Source organism: Capricornis sumatraensis, chromosome 7 (genome assembly GCF_032405125.1).
Source record: "Capricornis sumatraensis isolate serow.1 chromosome 7, serow.2, whole genome shotgun sequence".
Taxonomy (NCBI): Eukaryota; Metazoa; Chordata; class Mammalia; order Artiodactyla; family Bovidae; genus Capricornis; species Capricornis sumatraensis.
The window spans coordinates 19146708-19166546 of record NC_091075.1 but is presented as its reverse complement, the minus strand read 5'-3'; the positions used below and the strand labels follow the sequence as shown (position 1 = coordinate 19166546).

The window sequence follows — 19839 nt, the reverse complement described above, 5'->3', positions numbered from 1 at the left end:
CACATAGATTTTGCTTTCAGGGCCCTCTCTCGGGTTGCCAAGTGGAAGATCACGAGATGGTTTTCATTACAGGATTTTTCTGCAGACGTTTTTCAGGATGGATCCTTTCAGGATGAGGCACTAGGAATCTATATGACATGAGTACTTGCCTTTGAAATCTAGGGAGTGATGGGGGAATAGTAATCATGTTTGATTTACAAGTCTGTCTTAAAATGGGTAACGAGGAGCTGGAGTTAACGAGTTCTACCTCTTCTCAGAACTGCCTCACTTTTCCATATGGCCAGAAGACTAACAGCATCACATCAATTTAGGTGCAACTGGGGGACAACTGGAACAACGAACGTGTTTCACCATCCTGTTGCCCTGCCCAAGGCTTTCTGGAATTAACTTCCTATTACTCTCATTATAAGAATATGCTATTCCTATTAGAAGTGTTGGGAATGGGTGCTAAGCTGTTTAGTTCCCTATTAGGCAAAACGATCTGGTCACTTGAGTAACAAAATGGACTAAAAATATGTCACAGAAATTTTTCAGAAAGGAAGGGGAAAACACTCTACTTACCTTTGTTCCTGGTAACCCTGGTAAGCCTGGTTCTCCTTGAGGACCAATGAAACCTGGTTCTCCCTTTAAAAAAAATGGACAGAGGAGATCACCACATGTTTGACAGTCAATATGTGAACTACTGTTTGTCCCCAGTGGCTCAGCTGATAAAGAATCCATCCGCAATGTGGGAGACCTGGGTTCGATCCCTGGCTTCTATCCCTGGGTTGGGAAGATCCCCTGGAGAAAGGAATGGCTACCCACTCCACTATTCTGGCCTGGAAAATTTCATGCACTGCATAGTCCATGGGCTAGCAAAGAGTTGGACAAGACTGAGTGACTTTCACTTCACTGGGATTTTACTTCTTTGATTGTATACAGCTTTTGCTGAGATTCAGATACTAACTATAAAATTAATTAGAATTGGTAGAATTGGTTTTGATCAGTGACAACACTTTGAGTGAAACTTTGGAGAAGCTCTGAAAAGTAAAAGTGACAAAGAAACCAGATAAATGTCTTTACAATTTTCTTTCTCATCTATTATCTCATGCTTCTTATCATTTACCTCATCAGGTCCATTATGTTGGGGTGGATGTGGTAGGCAGCCTCTAAGATGGGCCTCAATGATACCACTTGCTGGTATTCAATTCCCTTGCAAAACCCCTCTGCTTGAGTGTGCACAAGATTTACTGACTCATATCTAATGAGCAGAATATGAAAGAAGTAATAGGATATCATTTCTGAGACTAAGTTATTAAAAGACTGTAGCTTCCATCTTGAGGGCTCTTTCTTGTCCTCTCTCGCTTGAGTCAATTTACTTTGGAGAAAACAAGCTGCCATGCTGTGAGTAGCCCTATGGACGGGTCCCCAAGGTGAGGACCAAGGTCAGCCAATGGCCATATATGTGTCAACTTGGGAGCAGGTGCTCCATCCCATTAGAGTCTTCAGATGAGATCACAGCCCTGGCTGACAGCTGGATCACATCCTCCTGGGAGACAGTGAGCTAGAGGCACCCAGTTGAGCTACACTCAGATGCTCATTCCTCCCAAAATGTGAGTTGACTGTAGTTTTAAGTCACTGCAGTTTGGGATGCTTATATGGTAGGCAGCAATGCATGACTGATTCAGTGGGTGTGGCTAGGGAAGAGATTCAAGAACGTTCAGCATAAAAAGCAAAAAAAAAATCTCTCCTTGCCACACCTCCAAAATCTCTTCTCTATTGCCTGGAGGAAACCCAGTTGTGGTATCACAGAAAAATATATTTGCTCTTGTTCCTAGTTTCTAAAATCTTTGGAATTTCCTGATTAGTAAGAGTAATAGTCCCTTGGACTGCAGGGAGAGCAAATCAGTCAATCCTAAAGGAAATCAGTCCTGAATATTTATTGGAAGAACTGATGCTGAAGCTGAAGCTCCAATACTTTGGCCACCTGATGTGAAGAACTGACTCATTGGAAAAGACCCTGATGCTGGGAAAGACTGAGGGCAGGAGGAGAAGGCAGACAGAGGATGAGACGGTTGGATGACATCACCAACCTGATAGACACGAGTTTGAGCAAGCTTCAGGAGATGGTGATGGACAGGGAAGCCTGGCATGCAGCAGTCCATGGGGTTGAAAAGAGTCAGACACAACTGAGTGACTGAACTGGACTGAAGAGTAAATAGGAGCGTCTTTTGTTACTCACAACAAGCTCCTTTTAAAAATACCTGTTGCTAATGGGGTGACTGTGGTGGGCCCCTAGAGAGCTTCAGGATCCGGCTGTGATAAGAAGGTTGGAACTCTCAACTTTTCCCCTCCTCTTACCATCTCCAGAGAGGGGAGAGGGCTGGCGACTGAGTTAACTCAGCAGTGGGCAAGGTTTTAATCAATCATGCCAGCATAACACAGCCTCCATAAGATGACCCAGGCAATGGGGGCTGGAGAGCCTCTGAGCTGATGAACATCTCCATGTGCTAGCAGGAGGCATGCCCCAACTCCACAGGGACACAGGCGCCTGCACTCAGGGCCCTTCTGACTTCACCCTCTGTATCTCTTCACGTGGCTGTTCACTTTCCCCTTTTGCACTACACTGTAATGGTAAGTATGCATTTTCCTGAGTTCGGTAAGTCATTGTAGCAGATTATTGAGCTTGGAGAGGGGTGGGAATGGCTGGCTGTGAGTACCCTGGAATTTGTAACCAAGTCAGATGGGAGTGCAGGTAAGGAGGGGGCGGTGCTTGGACTGGGGTCTGAAGTGAGGGCCGTCTTGTAGGACGGAACCCTTAAACCTGTGGAATCTGATGCTAACTCTGAGCAGTGAGTGTCACAAGTGAACATGAGTTGGTGTCAGAGAATCAGAGTTGGAGAACCAGTGTTGGAAAAACATCATATATTTGGCACCAGTGAACACCCAAGACCAGTGTTCACATATAAACTGAAAGTTTTATTTTCTTCTTAACAACATGAGCTCAAATGTAAAATTCTAGCTTCTTGAAATCTGAAGCAAAACAAAACAAAAACATAAAGACTCTGTTCCCATCTTTCCTGGGATTTGTTTGCTTATTTGTTTTTCCCCATTGGATTATTTCTGCTAATGTTGTTTGATAAATTTGATTTTCTTTTAAAGTAGCTAAATTTTAACATTTGTTTTTTTAGCACTGAGTAGAAAGATGCAGAGAGGATGTTTTATACAAAGTGTTAGAATGCCATCAAATATTTTTGAAATATTGAGTTTTTAAAAAATATATGCCATATAAAACCTTGGTATTGGGTAGGGAACAAAAGGATATCAGCACTGCAAAATGTATCACATTGATGAATAACTCAAATGGATTTATTTCTAGCTCTGATGCTCATGGTACTGGTTTAAGAAAAAAAAATGTAGGGGAACTAATGCTCTAGGTTTATTGTTTGTGAAATTTCTATAGCTCTATTCTACCTGTCTCCATACCCTTACACATAGTGGAGAAGAAAAGCTGAACAAATAACCTTGGATGGATCTCGTAATGGCCTAAAATGAAAATCAACTATATTCAGAAAAATCAATGATGACCATTCTACTTCTTGTAAAAAAAGTTTAACTTATTTGAAACAACAGCAAAAAAAAGTTAAGAAACATTTATTTACATGTAAGATATTTCTTTCAATAAAATGATATATACAAGCACAAAAATTTTGCCTTTCTACCCTCAAAAAAAAAGGCTGTATTAAAGTCAACGTATATTATTAGTAACCACTTTCTGTCATGAAAATATAATGCAAGTTAACAGGTGGAAAGTTTAAAGGTAAACAAGATTCATATATCTTAAGGTGGAAATAAAGATTTCACTGCTAGCAAAGCAAATGGAAGCACCATTAAAGCATACTAATAAAAGAGAAGAAAAAAGAGTAAATGCTGCAAAAATGTTTTTCTTATTCAGGAAAGTGTTTAGTTTATAAAAAGACAAAGCATGCAATTTCATAATTCACAAATAAATAAGGCTTTGTGATCTCAGTGGCTGAAGTGTTTTTTCTTCCTTCTTAAAAAGAGAATCTATTTAAGTTCTCCTGAGTAAAATGGATGGAAATTTCCTTCAAGCAGAATGTTCAGGGTAAAAATTTTTATTTCAAGATATGAAATTAGCAAAGGACTGGACTCTCAACAACTTTAGCACTATTAATACTGGCTAGTATTAAAGACTGAGTATGATTAGTTATACTTTTTCATGCCACCCTAAGAAAGCATCCACCATCTCAATACATTCATTTCTTCCTTCAATTTACTCAAGGGAAACAACAGCATACTTAACATTAGGACCACAGTTTTATGGTTATTTAACTCCAGAGCTCTCAATTACTTTAGAGACATTGTGTCCAGCTAGTCTATGTCTTGGCAGGATGGGGAGGAAATAATCATAGGTCCCTTTCCTCTCTCAGGCTTGAAAGAATTATTGAAGTAAATAAGGCATAAATATGTCTACTCATGGTCTTAAGCAGGTTGGGCTGCTTCTGACTTTCCTAGACTTATACCAGAGGTCTCAGAGTGCCTATTCACTTACCCTTATTATTGTACAGAGTAGGAAAGTTTCATTGACATGGTTTCAGATTTCACATTGTACCTAACCTTTAAGTTGAAACTACCACTTGTAGAGTTTGGGGTAGTCTTAAAAAAGAACATCCACACTTTTATAGAAAGGCTATTATAATAATCTTCCTTTGTCCAGTTACATATCTATATGAGGCTGGTTTTCCTTCATGCGCTTCAACCAAGACAAATTGCAACAGAATGAAAGCCGAAGCAGGTAAGAGAATCAAGCTGCCTTTGATTAAGCCAGATGTTGAAGAGATTTGAAAAAAAAAAAAAAGATAATGTCACTATTCCTAATTTTTTGTTTGTTTTGTAAAACTCAGCTATATTTCATAAAATGTTATTTAATTACATATAATGACCAGTTTAAATTTCTCTATTTTAATTTCTAACACAGATATATCAATAGGTATAAACAAATAAAAACTCTTTAAATCTTAATTTTTGGGTGTGTAAAAGGGCTTTGAAATTAAATCTTTGAGAACTGTTGGTACAAACGTACAGAATTGAGTCAAAGCCTGACTTTGCAAGCTGGAATCCTGAGGTGCCAAATAATGTAAGATTCTGGGTTATTTGGGGGTGGCTTAGTCAAGACTTATTAGATAATGCGAGCAAAGCAATCAGCACCAAGCCTAGAACAAAGTAAGTGAATGATAAATGTTATTGTTGCTCTTATCTTACAGGCTCAAAAACACCAGCTACCGTTATTATTATTAGTAGTAGTAGTATTAATATTAGTAGTATTATTACAACATCTCAATAGCTAGTTAGTAATATACATGGTGACTTCTTCACTCTTTTCTTTTTGACTTCTTGATTTTTTACAACCTGTATGGGGTTATATTCAGTACTTCTTCAACTCCTTTCAAGAAGTAACCCTAAATTTTCTCATGTGACTATGTAATCATTTTATGAGTCAATATCCATCTGCCAGAACATTTAGGATTGAAAAGCCATGTAAGGTAAACAAATGACAGGTTTACTAAGAATGAATTTTCTTCCTGTAAGAAAAGAAAAGGAGAAAATGGTCATACCTGTTAAATTTCCCTAAATAATGTAATCCTTAAAAAAAATCTTGCCTCTTTGCAAGGATTGATATAGAGTCTAAAGGTCCTAGAATGTCCTACGGACGGAAAAGCCTGGTAGGCTGCCGTCCATGGGGTCGCGAAGAGTCAGGCACGACTGAGCGACTTCCCTTTCACTTTTCACTTTCATGCACTGGAGAAGGAAATGGCAACCCACTCCAGCATTCTTGCCTGGAGAATCCCAAGGACGGGGGAGCCTGGTGGGCTGCCGTCTATGGGGTCGCACAGAGTCGGACACGACTGAAGCGACTTAGCAGCAACAGCAGAATCTCCTAAAATGTCTAGCAGAAAGGTTACGCCAATCTATGGTTCTATAAATACTTTGATGTGATTAAAAAAATTAGCAACTGGTTCTTCTACTCTAGCCATAATTCTAGTTATCCAGGATAAAGGAAGGAGACTGAGTCAAAGGAAGGCAGGGGAAAGCAGCTAAAATATGACTCAAACACAACATGCTCTTGCAAAATCATCTTTGAAGTAAATCAGACTACACAAAAATGAGTTTTCATAACTTTTCAGGACAATATGCAGGAGAAGTAACTATTTCTATTGAACTGTATGATGAGTCACAGAGCTGTTTTTACATATCTAATCTCATATAACCAACAGGAAATAGAACATTGCTAAATTAGAAGCTATCCACACAGACTGCCTGAATAGACAAAGTGTGGGGGAGATGCAATGGAGGGAACTGGCACCATAATGGAATTAAGCTCCTATCATACTTTTAATTAAGAAACAATTAAATCCGGAGTGTTTTTCCTTTACTTTTCTACAAGGCAATTACCTGAACTAGAAAACCCAATTATAATTTCAGTGGGCCACTGTTGGAATAACATGAGAACATGAGGCAGTGATCCTTTGAAAAGGGCAGACGTTGGCTGTTATTATCAGAGAAATGTAGATTTATACAGGGAAACAGCCAGTAAAATAGCTCTACCATTCAAGCGAAAACAATAAAATATGACCTTTTCTGAAACAATATTAATCTTTTCAGTTTATGATGTGTTAGTGCTTTCTTAAAAAAAATGACAACCAAAAAATGTCTAAGAAAATGAGGGAAAGTCAGAGGCATCAAACGTTGGTTTGCTATGAACACCAGGACATCAATGAATAGTATAGGAATAAGTTAAGAGCATAATTACTTCAGAGCCACTTTAATCTAGTTTACTCATATATATATATACACACACACATATATATCTCATTTATATATATATTAAATTTTCCTTCATCTCTCTACCTATTCACTCATTATCTCAAGTGTGATAACATTTTAGGTTTTTACTTTTGTTATTATTGAGAATAAGATTACAAAGTAAAACAGAGTTCCATTCATATTGGAGTTGTTGATCTCATTGGAAGTGAATCAAGAGTGAAGGCAACCAACTCGTGGGGAGAAAGATGGAGGAAGAGAAGAGGGGAAGAATGGAGAGGAACAAGCATCCTAAAATGTTCTATTCCTCTACCATGATCATAACGACTAAACCCAGGATAATCCACTGTTTTTCTTATTCTTTTGTCTTCATTGGTCCTGGCAATGTCCAGTGAGATCTACCCTCTTGGCAAACAGAAAAATGTAAACAATGTAATGGCTAACTCTTAAATACAGAGCTGTGATTTCACCAAAGCCTGGAAATTTATTAAAAAAAAAATACAACACTATTTATCAGAACCCTTAATACAATTCAACCTTTTAATTGCTAAAACACAAGTAATGACTGGCCACCAATTCTGCTACCCAAGTGATCAAATGGTTGTCAGAGAAACAGAAATCGCAGCTCTGTACATGCTATTGGAAATAGCATTAATGCAGCATCAAGTTTCAGATGAAAAAAAAAATGGTTTAACTTTCCTGTCTTATCTTAGATATTGATCTTTAGTTGTTTCATGAGTTTTGTCCTTTGTTTCCCCTTAACATCAATTAATTAGCTCACCACCAATGAGTCTGAAAACCAGGTCTCAATACCCAGATGGTAACACATCTTCCTGTGTTGAGCTGGTAGAAAAGGTGAATAATGGGGTGACTGTGGCTTTGGCAAGTAAACTGGGATTTGGGCTGGGCAGAATAAATGCTATTAATTTAGGATAAAGCACAATTGGTAGGTCTAGAAATAAACTGGGAGCAGCAGTAGCAGCAAACAGATCTCTCTGAAAATCTGACACAGGTTGCTAATTTGAATGGGAACTCTAAACAGCGGGGGTACTTAAAGATGCAGAATCAAATCTATAAAGAATAGCTATAGCTGAAATCAAAGGTGTACTTATACATGACCACATTTGGAGGGCCTAAGGATCTCACACTGAGCTTTCTAATTGTAGCTAAACCTTTCAGCTGCCACAGCACTGATCTTGTAATATAAAGCTCAATGAGCATAAGTCATAGTAGCTAATATGGGCTATATTTGAAAAATTATCTTCTCTTTGTACCAAACAAAACTTTCCCCTGTTGATTAGTGGCAATATTAGAGTTCCTCTCCCTGTTTTCTTCTATAAATTGGCAGTATGTACACAGAGAAATAAAGTAAACCAAAAGATAATTAAGTTATGGGAAGGTGGGATCTATTCACTCTGCAAGATAAAAGATGTTGCAAAGACAAGATTTTTGACTGAAGCCACTTTTCATTCACCATCACTTTAAAAAAATTTAAACAGTCTATTGAGATAGCTTAAGTTCCATGTATTCTGGCCAAAAAGCCCTGAAAAATAAAACAAAAAACCCCCAAACAAAGCAAACAAAAATCGTTACCAACTAATAAGGCAACAAAATCTGGCTTTATTACAAAAAGGTAAAAAAAAAGCTAGGAAGTCCCTTAAAAACATGATCTTTCTGAAATCTAACAATTTACCATTAAGTCATTAAGTCCTGGAATTCCATAATAAAATCCTGACTTATTTTTCTTCAAACTCACATTTAATACACGGCAAGAAAGTAGGGTCAGTGGGTAAAGAATCTGCCTTCAATGTAGGAGACGCAGGAGACATGGGTTTTATTCTGGGTCGGGAAGATGCCCTAGAGGAGGGCATGGCAACCTACTACAGTATTCTTGCCTGGAAAATCCCCTGGACAGAGGAGCCTTGTGGGCTGCAGTCCAAAGGGTCGTAAAGAGTCAGACACGACTGATGACTACGCACAGCATGTGTACATACATACATGTACAAGAAAGTATTTTTACCCTTCAAATGGCTATTGGGACGGTTCATTTAATATCTCTTTTTGGTCAAATACAAAAAGGGTGTCCTTCATATAGGTGAGAAGAGTCAAAAAATACGTTGATGGAATTACTGCTGCTGCTAAGTCACTTCAGTCGTGTCTGACTCTGTGCGACCCCATAGACTGCAGCCCACCAGCTCCCCCGTCCCTGGGATTCTCCAGGCAAGAATACTGGAGTGGGCTTCCATTTCCTGCTCCAATGCATGAAAGTGAAAAGTGAAAGCGAAGTCGCACAGTTGTGTCTGACTCTTAACGACCCCGTGGACTGTAACCCACCAAGCTCCTCCGTCCATGGGATTTTCCAGGCAAGAGTACTGGAGTGGGGTGCCGTGTCCTTCTCCAGATGGAGTTACTAGTCATGGTAAGAATGTAGAGACAGCTTCATTCATACAGAAATGGTTCAGCAGTTGTTTCCCTATAAACTCCTAGAACCTATCATCTGTTAAATAGAATGGTGGCCAGAAAGTCCTAACTGATTAGTTCTTGCCCATAGAAAATTCTCTGGTTTTTCATTTATTGCTATTTGTTTTATTTTTATGTCATTATCAATTAAGGAATAAAAGACATTATTTTTTAACCTGTCTAATATACCAGCTTAAACCAAGTCATGCTTTCCATGATATTTATTACCTCGAACACATCCAATTTTCATTGCCCAAAAAATAGTACAACAGGGTTTGGAAAATATGTGCTGATTTGCCTGGGTGCTAAAGACATCACCAATAATTTTGATTAATTTGTCTTGACACTGAATGCATTAACCATACAGTATTCTTCTAGCTTAAGGGCTAATTAGAATTCAAGTCAGCATGATACCCACTTTTGAGGATAACAGCAAGAACATTTGTTGTAATAAGAACCTCCAGGCAGTCAGTTTTGGTAATGATTGATTTGTAAAACTATTGAGGGGGGAAAAAAGAATGAAAAAGTGGAATCTGTCCCCAAAATACTTACTTCCCTGAAGGATCACATTTGAGTACAAATTAAACATTTTGGTGGCTATGATGAAAATGAAATACAACAGCAAGTTTATTTAAAACTCAGAAAACATAACTTTCTCTTTTTTTTTTTTGAAAACATAACTTTCTGATCTTTTTTTCTTAATGGGATTGCATCATGAAAGCACACTTGTATCTATTTGAGGTTTCATTATGGCTGCAAAAAACTCTCTGATTTCTGGTTGTGTGCGTTTCCTAATTGAATTCTTAAACTACTTAACTGCTCAGACACACTTTGTGCAAGCAGGAAATAATTATAAGTAACAATAACACAATGTTATCCTTTCAATCAGTATTTCTTCCTTTTCTTTCAGGAATTCATTACATATCCCATGTTACTTCCAAGAACTTTGTCCTTTTATTTTTAAAATGTGACTTGGTATTTCTGAGGAAGGAACCTCATCTCCAGTGGATTTAGAAGATAAGTTTCCATAGGTTAGTGAGCACTGCTTAAATCCTAAGAATGACAAAGCAACATTTCTGCTAACTTTCTAAAAGTTAGCCCTTATATGATTTACTGTCAAGGATGATTTTATATTATGAGTTAGTTATTGTCTCCCAATCCTCAAGTTCTTGACCTGAACGTCAAATTTTCACTAATGTGGAAGCCAGAACAAAAATATCAAGCTTTGAGGGAAAACCCTGTAAAAATTTCTTTGCCACCTAAATGATTTTTCTGATTTGTTGTAATTTTTACTGTATTATGTCTCCCTACTGCATTCATTTTATTGTACCAGCTACATTTTTTTCTTGAATTTACTTCCTGAATATGATGAGATAAACTGGTAGTCAGTGTTGAAAGGAGAAAAGCCAGCATTGAAAATCCATATCTGTAAAAAATGTCTGGGGTTAGGCAACGCTATGAATGGGGCCTAGAGTATTTCATTATTAGATGTCAGGTTTTGCTTTTGCTTTTCCTGTGAACAGTGTCGGGAAGGAGAACTTAGCACCATGTCTTATGCCCAGAATGCTGTGCTCCTTTATCCTTTGTTCTTGGAATGTACTGGGTTAGAGGAAAAGATGAATGGTGTGATGTAAGAAAGCAGGTTATCTTACTGCTCTTAAAGGTAACATTCAACCATCACTAAAGAGTTTTCAGTTACATCTATGAACCTGCAAGGTATAAATGGCCTTATGATTTCTAGGTTGAAATGACTCACAGGAGGTAAGACTCTATAGAACAGGTGCATAATCAATGTTTCCAATATTCTGAGCTGCTCCAAGAGAAAGAATTAACAATGGCTAAAATTTATATCTCATTTACCATATGTTTGCCACTATTTTAGGAGCTGTACATATATTAATTCATTTAATCCTCACAACAACCCCTTAAGTTATGTACAATAATAATTTCCATTTTATAAGGAAACCCAGCACACAGAGATTAGGTAACTTGCCCAGTATCATGCCACAGCTTCACAACTGGTGAGGGGTAGAACCAGGATCTACACACTGGCAGTCTGGTTGTAAAGTCAAGGCTGTTGATCACTGTCCGTCGTGACTTAATGACTAGGGTAATATAACCATGAAAAGGGTAAATAATGTTTCAAAATGTATGGAAAGGAAAAAAGTGTTTAAAAATAGGAACTTTGAAATCTTCCCCTTTTAAGTGATATTGGAAAAGCTAGTCACAATAAGCTTTACCCATGAAAAATGTATTTAAAGGCCTATTTATAAAAATAATTTTCTAAGCTCAATTCTTATTCCAGAAGACCGATGTTTGCATGGTACATTGTGCATAATTTAATTTTCCCAGTTGAACATCTTAACACTATATGAACCATGAATGCATGAAATAGGAATTCCAAATGTCTTCCACATGGTGAGCGCACTTTCCAATACTTATGCCGGAAGCTTGAGAGTAGTTTGAAATTAAGCAATGCCTGTTCTTAGTGACTTTTATGTATGCCAAAGGTATTAGCACTTTTCTCTGAGTGGGACTCTGAGGCAATAGATAGATGAGTCTGCTGTCTGTACTTAGGCACTTTGCTCATTTCCTGAGAGCCGTGTGCAAGGGCATGTGGATGCTCATTAAGTTTCCAACCATTCCCGGAGAGCAACAGGTGGCAATCAAAGCTTCCCTGGTATGTCATGGCTGGTTTCCTCAATGTCTTGGAAATAATGGATGGCATTTGCATGCTCTCTGGAGTACCAGCAGATAAGGAGATGAATAGCAACAGGAAGTATTTCCAAAGGGTAAACAAAAACACAGGTCTAAGAAGGTTATGACTAATGCTCTTGCTACCACGCATTCTAAATCCATACATGATGGTTTCATCTTCTAAATATTATTACTCATTCAAACTGTGAAATCAAGGTTGACTGTCCTATGGTTAGCTACCTAGTAGAAGCAAGACACATGAAAGGAATAAAGAATATCCCAAGTTAATGAAGCTATATCATAAATTTATAAACTTTTAACTCTATATTTAAAAATATCCAATGACTACTACTATGACATGTTTTTAAATTGTCTCCTTTACAGAATTACTCATTTATATGGAGCATGTACTGCATTATAAGGCAAGCATATTGCTTACATTCTGAACTAGAGAAGATAGAGCTATTAATCCAAAATAGAACCGGTGATTTAAATTGAATACTGACAAGTTACCCAACAGCACTTGATAATTATCTAGGAAAGTATCTCTAGTGAATGATAGAAAGGGCTTTTGTCAATCAATAGCTTCTTTTCACCATAGTCACCAGTCAGCTTAGAAAAACAATGGAAAATGTCAGCTATAAGATTTCAACAAAATTTGTCTGGCAACTTCCCATGACCCTAGGAATAAAAACATTAGCTAGAGGTGGCGAATCACCATCTTTCCCAGTTTGAAAACGCTCGAAACCTTTGGACTGGTCCACTGATGACTAGAGAAATGCACTGGTGTATTTTTCGTGGCGGAGGACAGAAATCAAAGGTAATGAGGAAAAACAGTCGCTTTGTTTGTTTGTTTTCGAGGGAAGAAACCCAATACCTTCACCTTATGTACTCTCTCTCGACAAGAAAGCTCATGCTCAGGAGAAAGGACAACCGGATTTCCACGCGGCACTGAGCTTCCAGGCATGTGACGGATGCTGGTGGCAGAGCCCAGCTGACCTACAAGCAAGTACTGCAGGAAATCCTGCCCTAGTCTGTCCAAAATACTCCCCCTTTTAAATACACCCCTCCCCCTCTTATTGAAAATGCTATCAGGTTCTTTTAAATTAGTGCTGAATATAATTTTCTTAAATTTGTTTTTAAAAATCTATGATTTTCCAAATATTAGCAAAAAGTTTTTGTTTTTTTTTAATGTGTTGGACTCCTAAAGATGTGTAATGTGGGATTACTAATCTCATATTTACAGTATGAGATCACATTCAATTTCTTAAGTTATTTTGCTAAATATCAAAAGATAAGGAAATTATATCAATTATTTAGTAAACTGTTGTCATAGAGTGTACTTTTCAATGGAGAAGACAAAAGATTATATATTAAAAGGACCTATCCAAACATCTATAATACTAACCTGGAAACATCAAACAAAAAGCAGAACCAAAATTTCTGAGTGCTAACCTGGAATTCATAGCTTTCATATCTGTTAATTATAACAAATATCCTCATAAAATACTATATATTATACCATATGATGTCTGGGAACTCAGTAATTTAATATATTTATTCTAAAATCATATTATGCATGTAAGACATTTCAAATACCATCTTCATAAAGCAGTATGTACAACACTCTTACTCAAACTAGGAATGCTAATTTTAGAATCATCTAAAGCACTCTTGAGATTAATTTAAAATCCTATAAGATAAGAATGATGTAAAGAAAAATCTACTTGCATTCTGTTATCATATCAAACAGTTCTAGAATTAAAAAAGAACCTTAAAATAAAAAGCTGATTTTAAGGGAGTGATGACAGGCAAGGCAATAGAACTTTTAAGCCTTGTCAGTTGCCACATGAAAAATTTTAAACAAAAAACCCATTTCTTAACATCTTTAGATGATTTAAAAACATGTAAAACAATGTTTTCAAACTAAGCTTTAAGCAGTTATTTAAAAAGACACATACAAATTTTATGGGAATAGTACGTGGGTCAATAAAGCTTAGTAATATGATTTGTAGTTTGCAGTGAGAATTATTGACAGGAAGTGGAAGCACAAAACACTTTGGAGGGATTATTATAATGGGTGAATCACAAAAACAGCTGCCTGGATGTTAGATTTATGGGGATGTTAAGACTCTAATTCTGGTCAAAATCTGATAGGATTTTAAGAGCAAAATTTAAATGTGAAGGGAGACATTCTAGACTTGAAAGAATTCCTATGACTTCAAGTGAAATGATTTTTACATTTATTTAAGGGGCATAGTAGGTTATTTAGTGGAATATATATACAAATAGCCATGACAAACTCAGAAATACCTGTGCTTCATTTTCTTTTTTAACTGAAGTATAGTTGATTTACAATGTTGTGTTAGTTTCAGGTATACAGCAGAGTGATTCAGTTAACATATATCTACGATAAAATATTGAGTATAGTTTCCTGTGTTATACAGTAGGATTTGTTGGTTATCTATTTTACATGCAGTAGTGTTTGTCTATTAATCCCACACTCCTAATATATCCCCCTCCTAGTTTTCCCCTTTGGTAACTATAAGTGTGTTTTCTGTCTGTAATTCTATTTCTGCTACCTGTGCTTTGTTTTTAATTTAAAAATTTAACTGGTTGAAATGGCTGGTGAGTATTTAAAGAACAGCTGTATATTTTTAGCTTTCAATTTTTTTTTTTTTTTCATTTTTGTGACTCCTGCAATGACATTTCTACAAAGCCAAGACTGTCAGTGTGTATTTACCTTTATCCCCGGAAGTCCAGGAAGCCCAGGAAGCCCTGGTTCACCCTACACAGATAGGAAAATCACACAGCATTATAGAACAGTATTCACTCAGGTACAGTATCTGAGACAAACATGGCAAATGCTCCCAGCTGAATTCTTGCTGTAGGTATACATATATATATATATATATATATATATATATACTGTCTAGTTTCAAGACATCTGGTGAGATTATACAGTTCAGTCAACTCTTGATTCAGGGATGGGGCAACCCTTATGCAGGTTTTTCAGGAGTTTCCCTTTCCCTGTCAGTTCCTTGCTCATCATCATTACTACCAGAAGGTGAGAGAGAGAAAAGGAAAAGGAACCCGTATGTTTTATTAATGTCTGGTAAATGATTTGCTGCGGAAGCTGAAACTATCAGCTGAAATGAGGATTACTTGCATTTGAACAATGCACCCTACTCCAGAGGCCTCTTACCTCAGATAATCAAGAGTTGGCTGTATGAACAGATGGCCACATCAAAACAATACACATGAAAAGTCTTCCTCACTTAAAAGTATAACAGTATTTCTTTTCCATTCCTGAATGATGAGAAGATAAATGCATGGTTAAGATTATACTGAACTCCAGCCCATGTAGCTGACAATTGTTGAGTCGGGGCAGCCCAGCTTAGCTACTGAGAGCTAAGCATGCAGCTGTTTCTGAATACAGGTTTGAGATTAAGTGGCACATTTTAGGTGAGCACCCTGGAGTCAAGCTAAATCTTCTCATTTTCACAGGATCGTCTACATTATTTTAAGCACAAAGTACACTGACAGGAAGTTCTATTGCTTAGAAAATCTCCTGAATTCCTCTAAAAAAGCATAAAAAAATTGCTAGAGAAAATGAAAGCCCATCCTGTGTTGGGCTGAGGTGACCAAATATCGTGGAAATAAGATTTGACGGTGAAAGGGTCGCACCATTTCAGGATTGCAAGCCAGTGCCGTGACCACGATACCTAAAGAGACAGAGCATCAAACTCCTTCTACTCTAAACGCTTGAACAATCCTATTTCAAGGAAAGTCTACTAACAGCAACCAGACATGTAATCTTTAATATTATTACTTTCAAACAATGGAGAACTATCATTTGCTCTAGTATGATCACAAAATGACTTCAGATGCTGTTTATATGAAGCTGTAGGATTAGACATAGAAAGAACAACGACTTTCCTAATGGTTTAGGTCAAAGGTGCTTCAGGAATGCAAAAGAAAAGCTATTCTTTTTGAAACTACATGAATAAAAGTTTGCCTTGTGAACAAGACTAAGATGAGATTAAGCCAGAGAAGAAAGAATAATTATTAAGAATCTGATATTCCACTCAAAGAATACGTATCCAAGTAGATTAAACTTTACACAGATACATTATACCTTTGATTTTCTTTTTTCTTTCCCTTTTCCCCTTCAATAAATAACTTTAGCAAGATCTAGTAGAATGATCTTATCCATCTTTCACTGAAGATTCTCTTTTACGAAGAAAAAAGTATAAGACCCTTGAAAATACAGTAAGCTGCAGTATAATATGCAAATAATAAAAGTAAGCATATTGCTGACAAGTTCATAGTTTTGTTTTGTCTTAGAAAAGCCCCGCCCCCAAACTCAAGACATCCTATTTAAGACATGTGGAAACAGATGGGTTGTAACACTGTTTTTCCAAAAGCTTTCTCACTAAACTCTTCCCTCCCACCAAAATAAAAAGATCAATGACTAAAGTAAGATATTTACGTACACATGCACACATAGACACACACCCATGTTTCTCACAATGAGAAAGATGTATAAGACATTATGGAATACTTTATAATATAGATTGAATACTTACAGAGTTTGAGCATTTAGCTGTTCCCTATATCATATGCATATATATGTAGGTATAAAGGTTATAAATGTACTATTTAATGAACAAATGTTTCAGTAATTATTATTTCATAGTCTTAGATTTTTATAAATTTGACCTTTCCAAATTTATGTTTACTTAAAAGTTCACGTAATCAAAGATTATAAAACATTTAATTTGACCCTTCGAGAAACATCTCAACACTTTTAGGAAGATGTTTCTTCTTATATAAATTCTCTATCTTTACACTATCAAGGCTTATCTTTTAATTAAGAGACTGTTTTTCAGTTAATGTCTCCATTCTTGCCTATTTCTTAACTCAGAGCTTCTCTGAGCTGAGTTCTCAGGCATGTACAGCCCAAGGTCAGGTCTGGGTCATAACTAAGAATTGCTTTGTTATTCCACTCAAAGACTACTTGTCCAAGTTGATTATACTTTATACTGATACATTATACTTCTGGTTTTCTTTTTTTTCTCTCCCTTTCATTCTTTATTCTCCATTATTGGAGACCTAGTCTGGTGTTAAAGTCAGTTCTCTGCTTTCACCCCATGTCCCTGTGACAATGCCTGGTGTTTCTAGTTATACTTCCACTGTGCTGGTCCCTTTCAATGGAGCAACAAGCATTTCCACTCTTTTAAAACTAAATATATATATATATATTTCAAAAAGATGTGGAGAAGTTAGATAGGCAGTAGGCTCACCACCTGACCACCAATGTCACTCGTTGTGGAGAAGTTAGGAAGGAAAAATTCATGTGATGAAACACAATGCCTATTTCATAAATCTACACACTCACCTTATAATACATATACCCTAACTCACATATCACTCACAGACTCTCTTGTTGAGTTTATAGAAGAAAAAAAAAAAAACTGAAATGAAATCATTCCTACATTATGAATGTTACTAAAAAACAAATTTCATACTGCAAAATACCAGAAAGGGGAGAATTAATCAATGCACTTCAATTCTGTCAGGGTATCCTCTACTTTCTGAGAACATCCCCAGTGCAGAAGCTTAAATATTAAAGAACCCACAACACAGTTCTACAGTGGTGAGACAAATGTTGAAGAGTCCTTGAATGGCCTTTGTACTCAGTTCTGTTTGTCATTTTCCAGTCTAAGCAACCAGCAAGCACGGGAACACTCTACTTTAAAATCAATGTTGGAGTAAGTATTGCCAAATCCAGATATTAAACAAAGGGAGTCATAAATATTTGTGGGAAACTGATATTACATCAAAGTGTAGAATCTGGCCTAAATATTGATGAAAAAGATATTGCTCATTTCAGGGCACATTTTCATTCAAATGAGTTATAATATTCATACACATACTCATTCACACACATATTCATTCAGATATAATCTAATTCTTTCAATATAATTTAAAACAGGTTTTAAACAAAATGCAAAGAAAAGCCAATGTTTCCATAAGTAAACCTACAAACCTTCAGAAATGAATCTAAAATGTATTTTTAAGTAATCATGATAAGGCACTGTTCTATTAACCAGTTGAAAATCAATTTGGATCTTCTACCCTGAAAATAGTGAAACCTATATGAAATTATAGCAAATTTGTTTTGTGTTTCAAAAAGACACTCCAGTTTTGCAGACATTTCTTTTACCTTATCACAGATTTGGAGAGCAGTTTAAATTTAGCCTTCAATTTTTAAAGACTAAGGAACTTAAAATTAGTTCATTAGAGAAAGTCAGATGCTCTTTCACACCAAAACAGATTATGGATCTCTGTGACATCACTAATTTCAAATTTCATACATAAAGAATCAGTAGGAAATTTTAGGCATTGGACAGAAAAATTTGCAGCGTTCTGCTGGGCTCTTCAGAAAAGTCTCATCTTTATCTAAAACTAGGCTTAATGAAACATTTCTCTCAGATTCTTAATTTCAAGAAAAAAACCTATCTTAAATTAGGGACATATTAAAAGATGGGAAAGACCTTCTCAAAAAACACTTTAATCCTAAGTGTTTAAACAAAGCAATGATCCTCTCAATAACTTCAAGAATGTGGGAATAGTTTTGAATGTTATGTTTTAAGATTCCAAACTACTACAATGGGATTTATTCTCTCTTTCTCTTTATACTAATGAGGTATATTCTATGTCTCTATTCATGTTTTTTCTCTATAACATCAGTTACTGCTAGACAAAGGCAGAGTCATGATCTTAGGAGATTTAACCTAGTGTGGAATTCACATTTACTTGTTAGCTACATCTGTTATCTAAAATCTGCACTGGGCATTGATATCCAGATGCTTAGATGATAAACTACTAACAGTTGTTTCCAGCTTCAGACTCAAATGAGAATAAACATATTCACTGCATGTCCTCTAATTTATCACTAAAGTGAGGCACAAATGATAAAAAAAAAAATTAATGTGTGTGACTACAGACTGGTTTGGCTAGTGTCTACAACTAAAATTTAGTTCATGAACAAATCTCTTTGTACAACATAACATTCATTGCTTAGGTAGATATTATTCACATAAAAAACTATCAGCTGGGAAGTATTGGAAATGAGAGGAAAGGAATATAATCTTAAAAGAACTGTCCATCATCCCCAACTGACACAGTTTAGTAAATATTCATTTCTTCTCGTGAAAGATAGAAACATGCAGAGTATCTTTAAACATGCAAGATAAGTTGTTGGCATTCCAACCCAGATGATCCTTGTTAGTATTAAACAGTTCAATACATGCAGACTTTAGTTCATAAAACTTCCTTTCACATATACAGAATGTGTTTGTACTTTTGCTATGGTCAGCATCAACCCTTTAAATATGAAAAATAATAACACTGCATACAAAGCATGAAAACAGTATCATTTTCAATAACTGGTCTCATATTACACAGTGGATAGGAGACATGGTAAAATGGTGAATATAAAATAGTACTAAAACCACACTAGAATTAGGGATATTACCTTTTGCCCTGGACGACCAGATTCTCCGGGTTCTCCCTGGGCAAAGAAAACCAAAGATGGAAAAGACAGTCTTAAAAGAACTCTCCAGAACCGTTAGACCCCTGGACACTTTCAGCCTCCCTGACAACATATGCATTTCGTCTAGTAATATAGAGAGTAATAGAGTCATTCACTCTATTACTCTCTATATTACTAGACATAGGAACCTTTTTTTTTTTTTTCTGCTTTGACTATGTCTAAAGCTTACGTACAAACACACATTTCCATTAAAACCAATCAGGAAGGGATTGTTTAAGCCTTTATCAGACTTCCAGCAG

General features: G+C 36.4%; 1 protein-coding gene across 2 annotated transcripts in view; it reads right to left on the bottom strand.

The window, feature by feature from the left end:
- Nucleotides 1–19839, bottom strand: part of COL25A1 (collagen type XXV alpha 1 chain) — a 491061-nt gene that overhangs the window by 42390 nt on the left and 428832 nt on the right. For both annotated transcript variants that reach the window (XM_068975168.1, XM_068975169.1), the window contains exons 17-19: nucleotides 19523–19558; nucleotides 14723–14767; nucleotides 562–624 (exon numbers count right to left, since the gene is read on the bottom strand). In XM_068975168.1, coding sequence (XP_068831269.1) covers nucleotides 562–624; nucleotides 14723–14767; nucleotides 19523–19558 — 144 coding nt within the window. The remainder of the gene's footprint in view (nucleotides 1–561; nucleotides 625–14722; nucleotides 14768–19522; nucleotides 19559–19839) is intronic.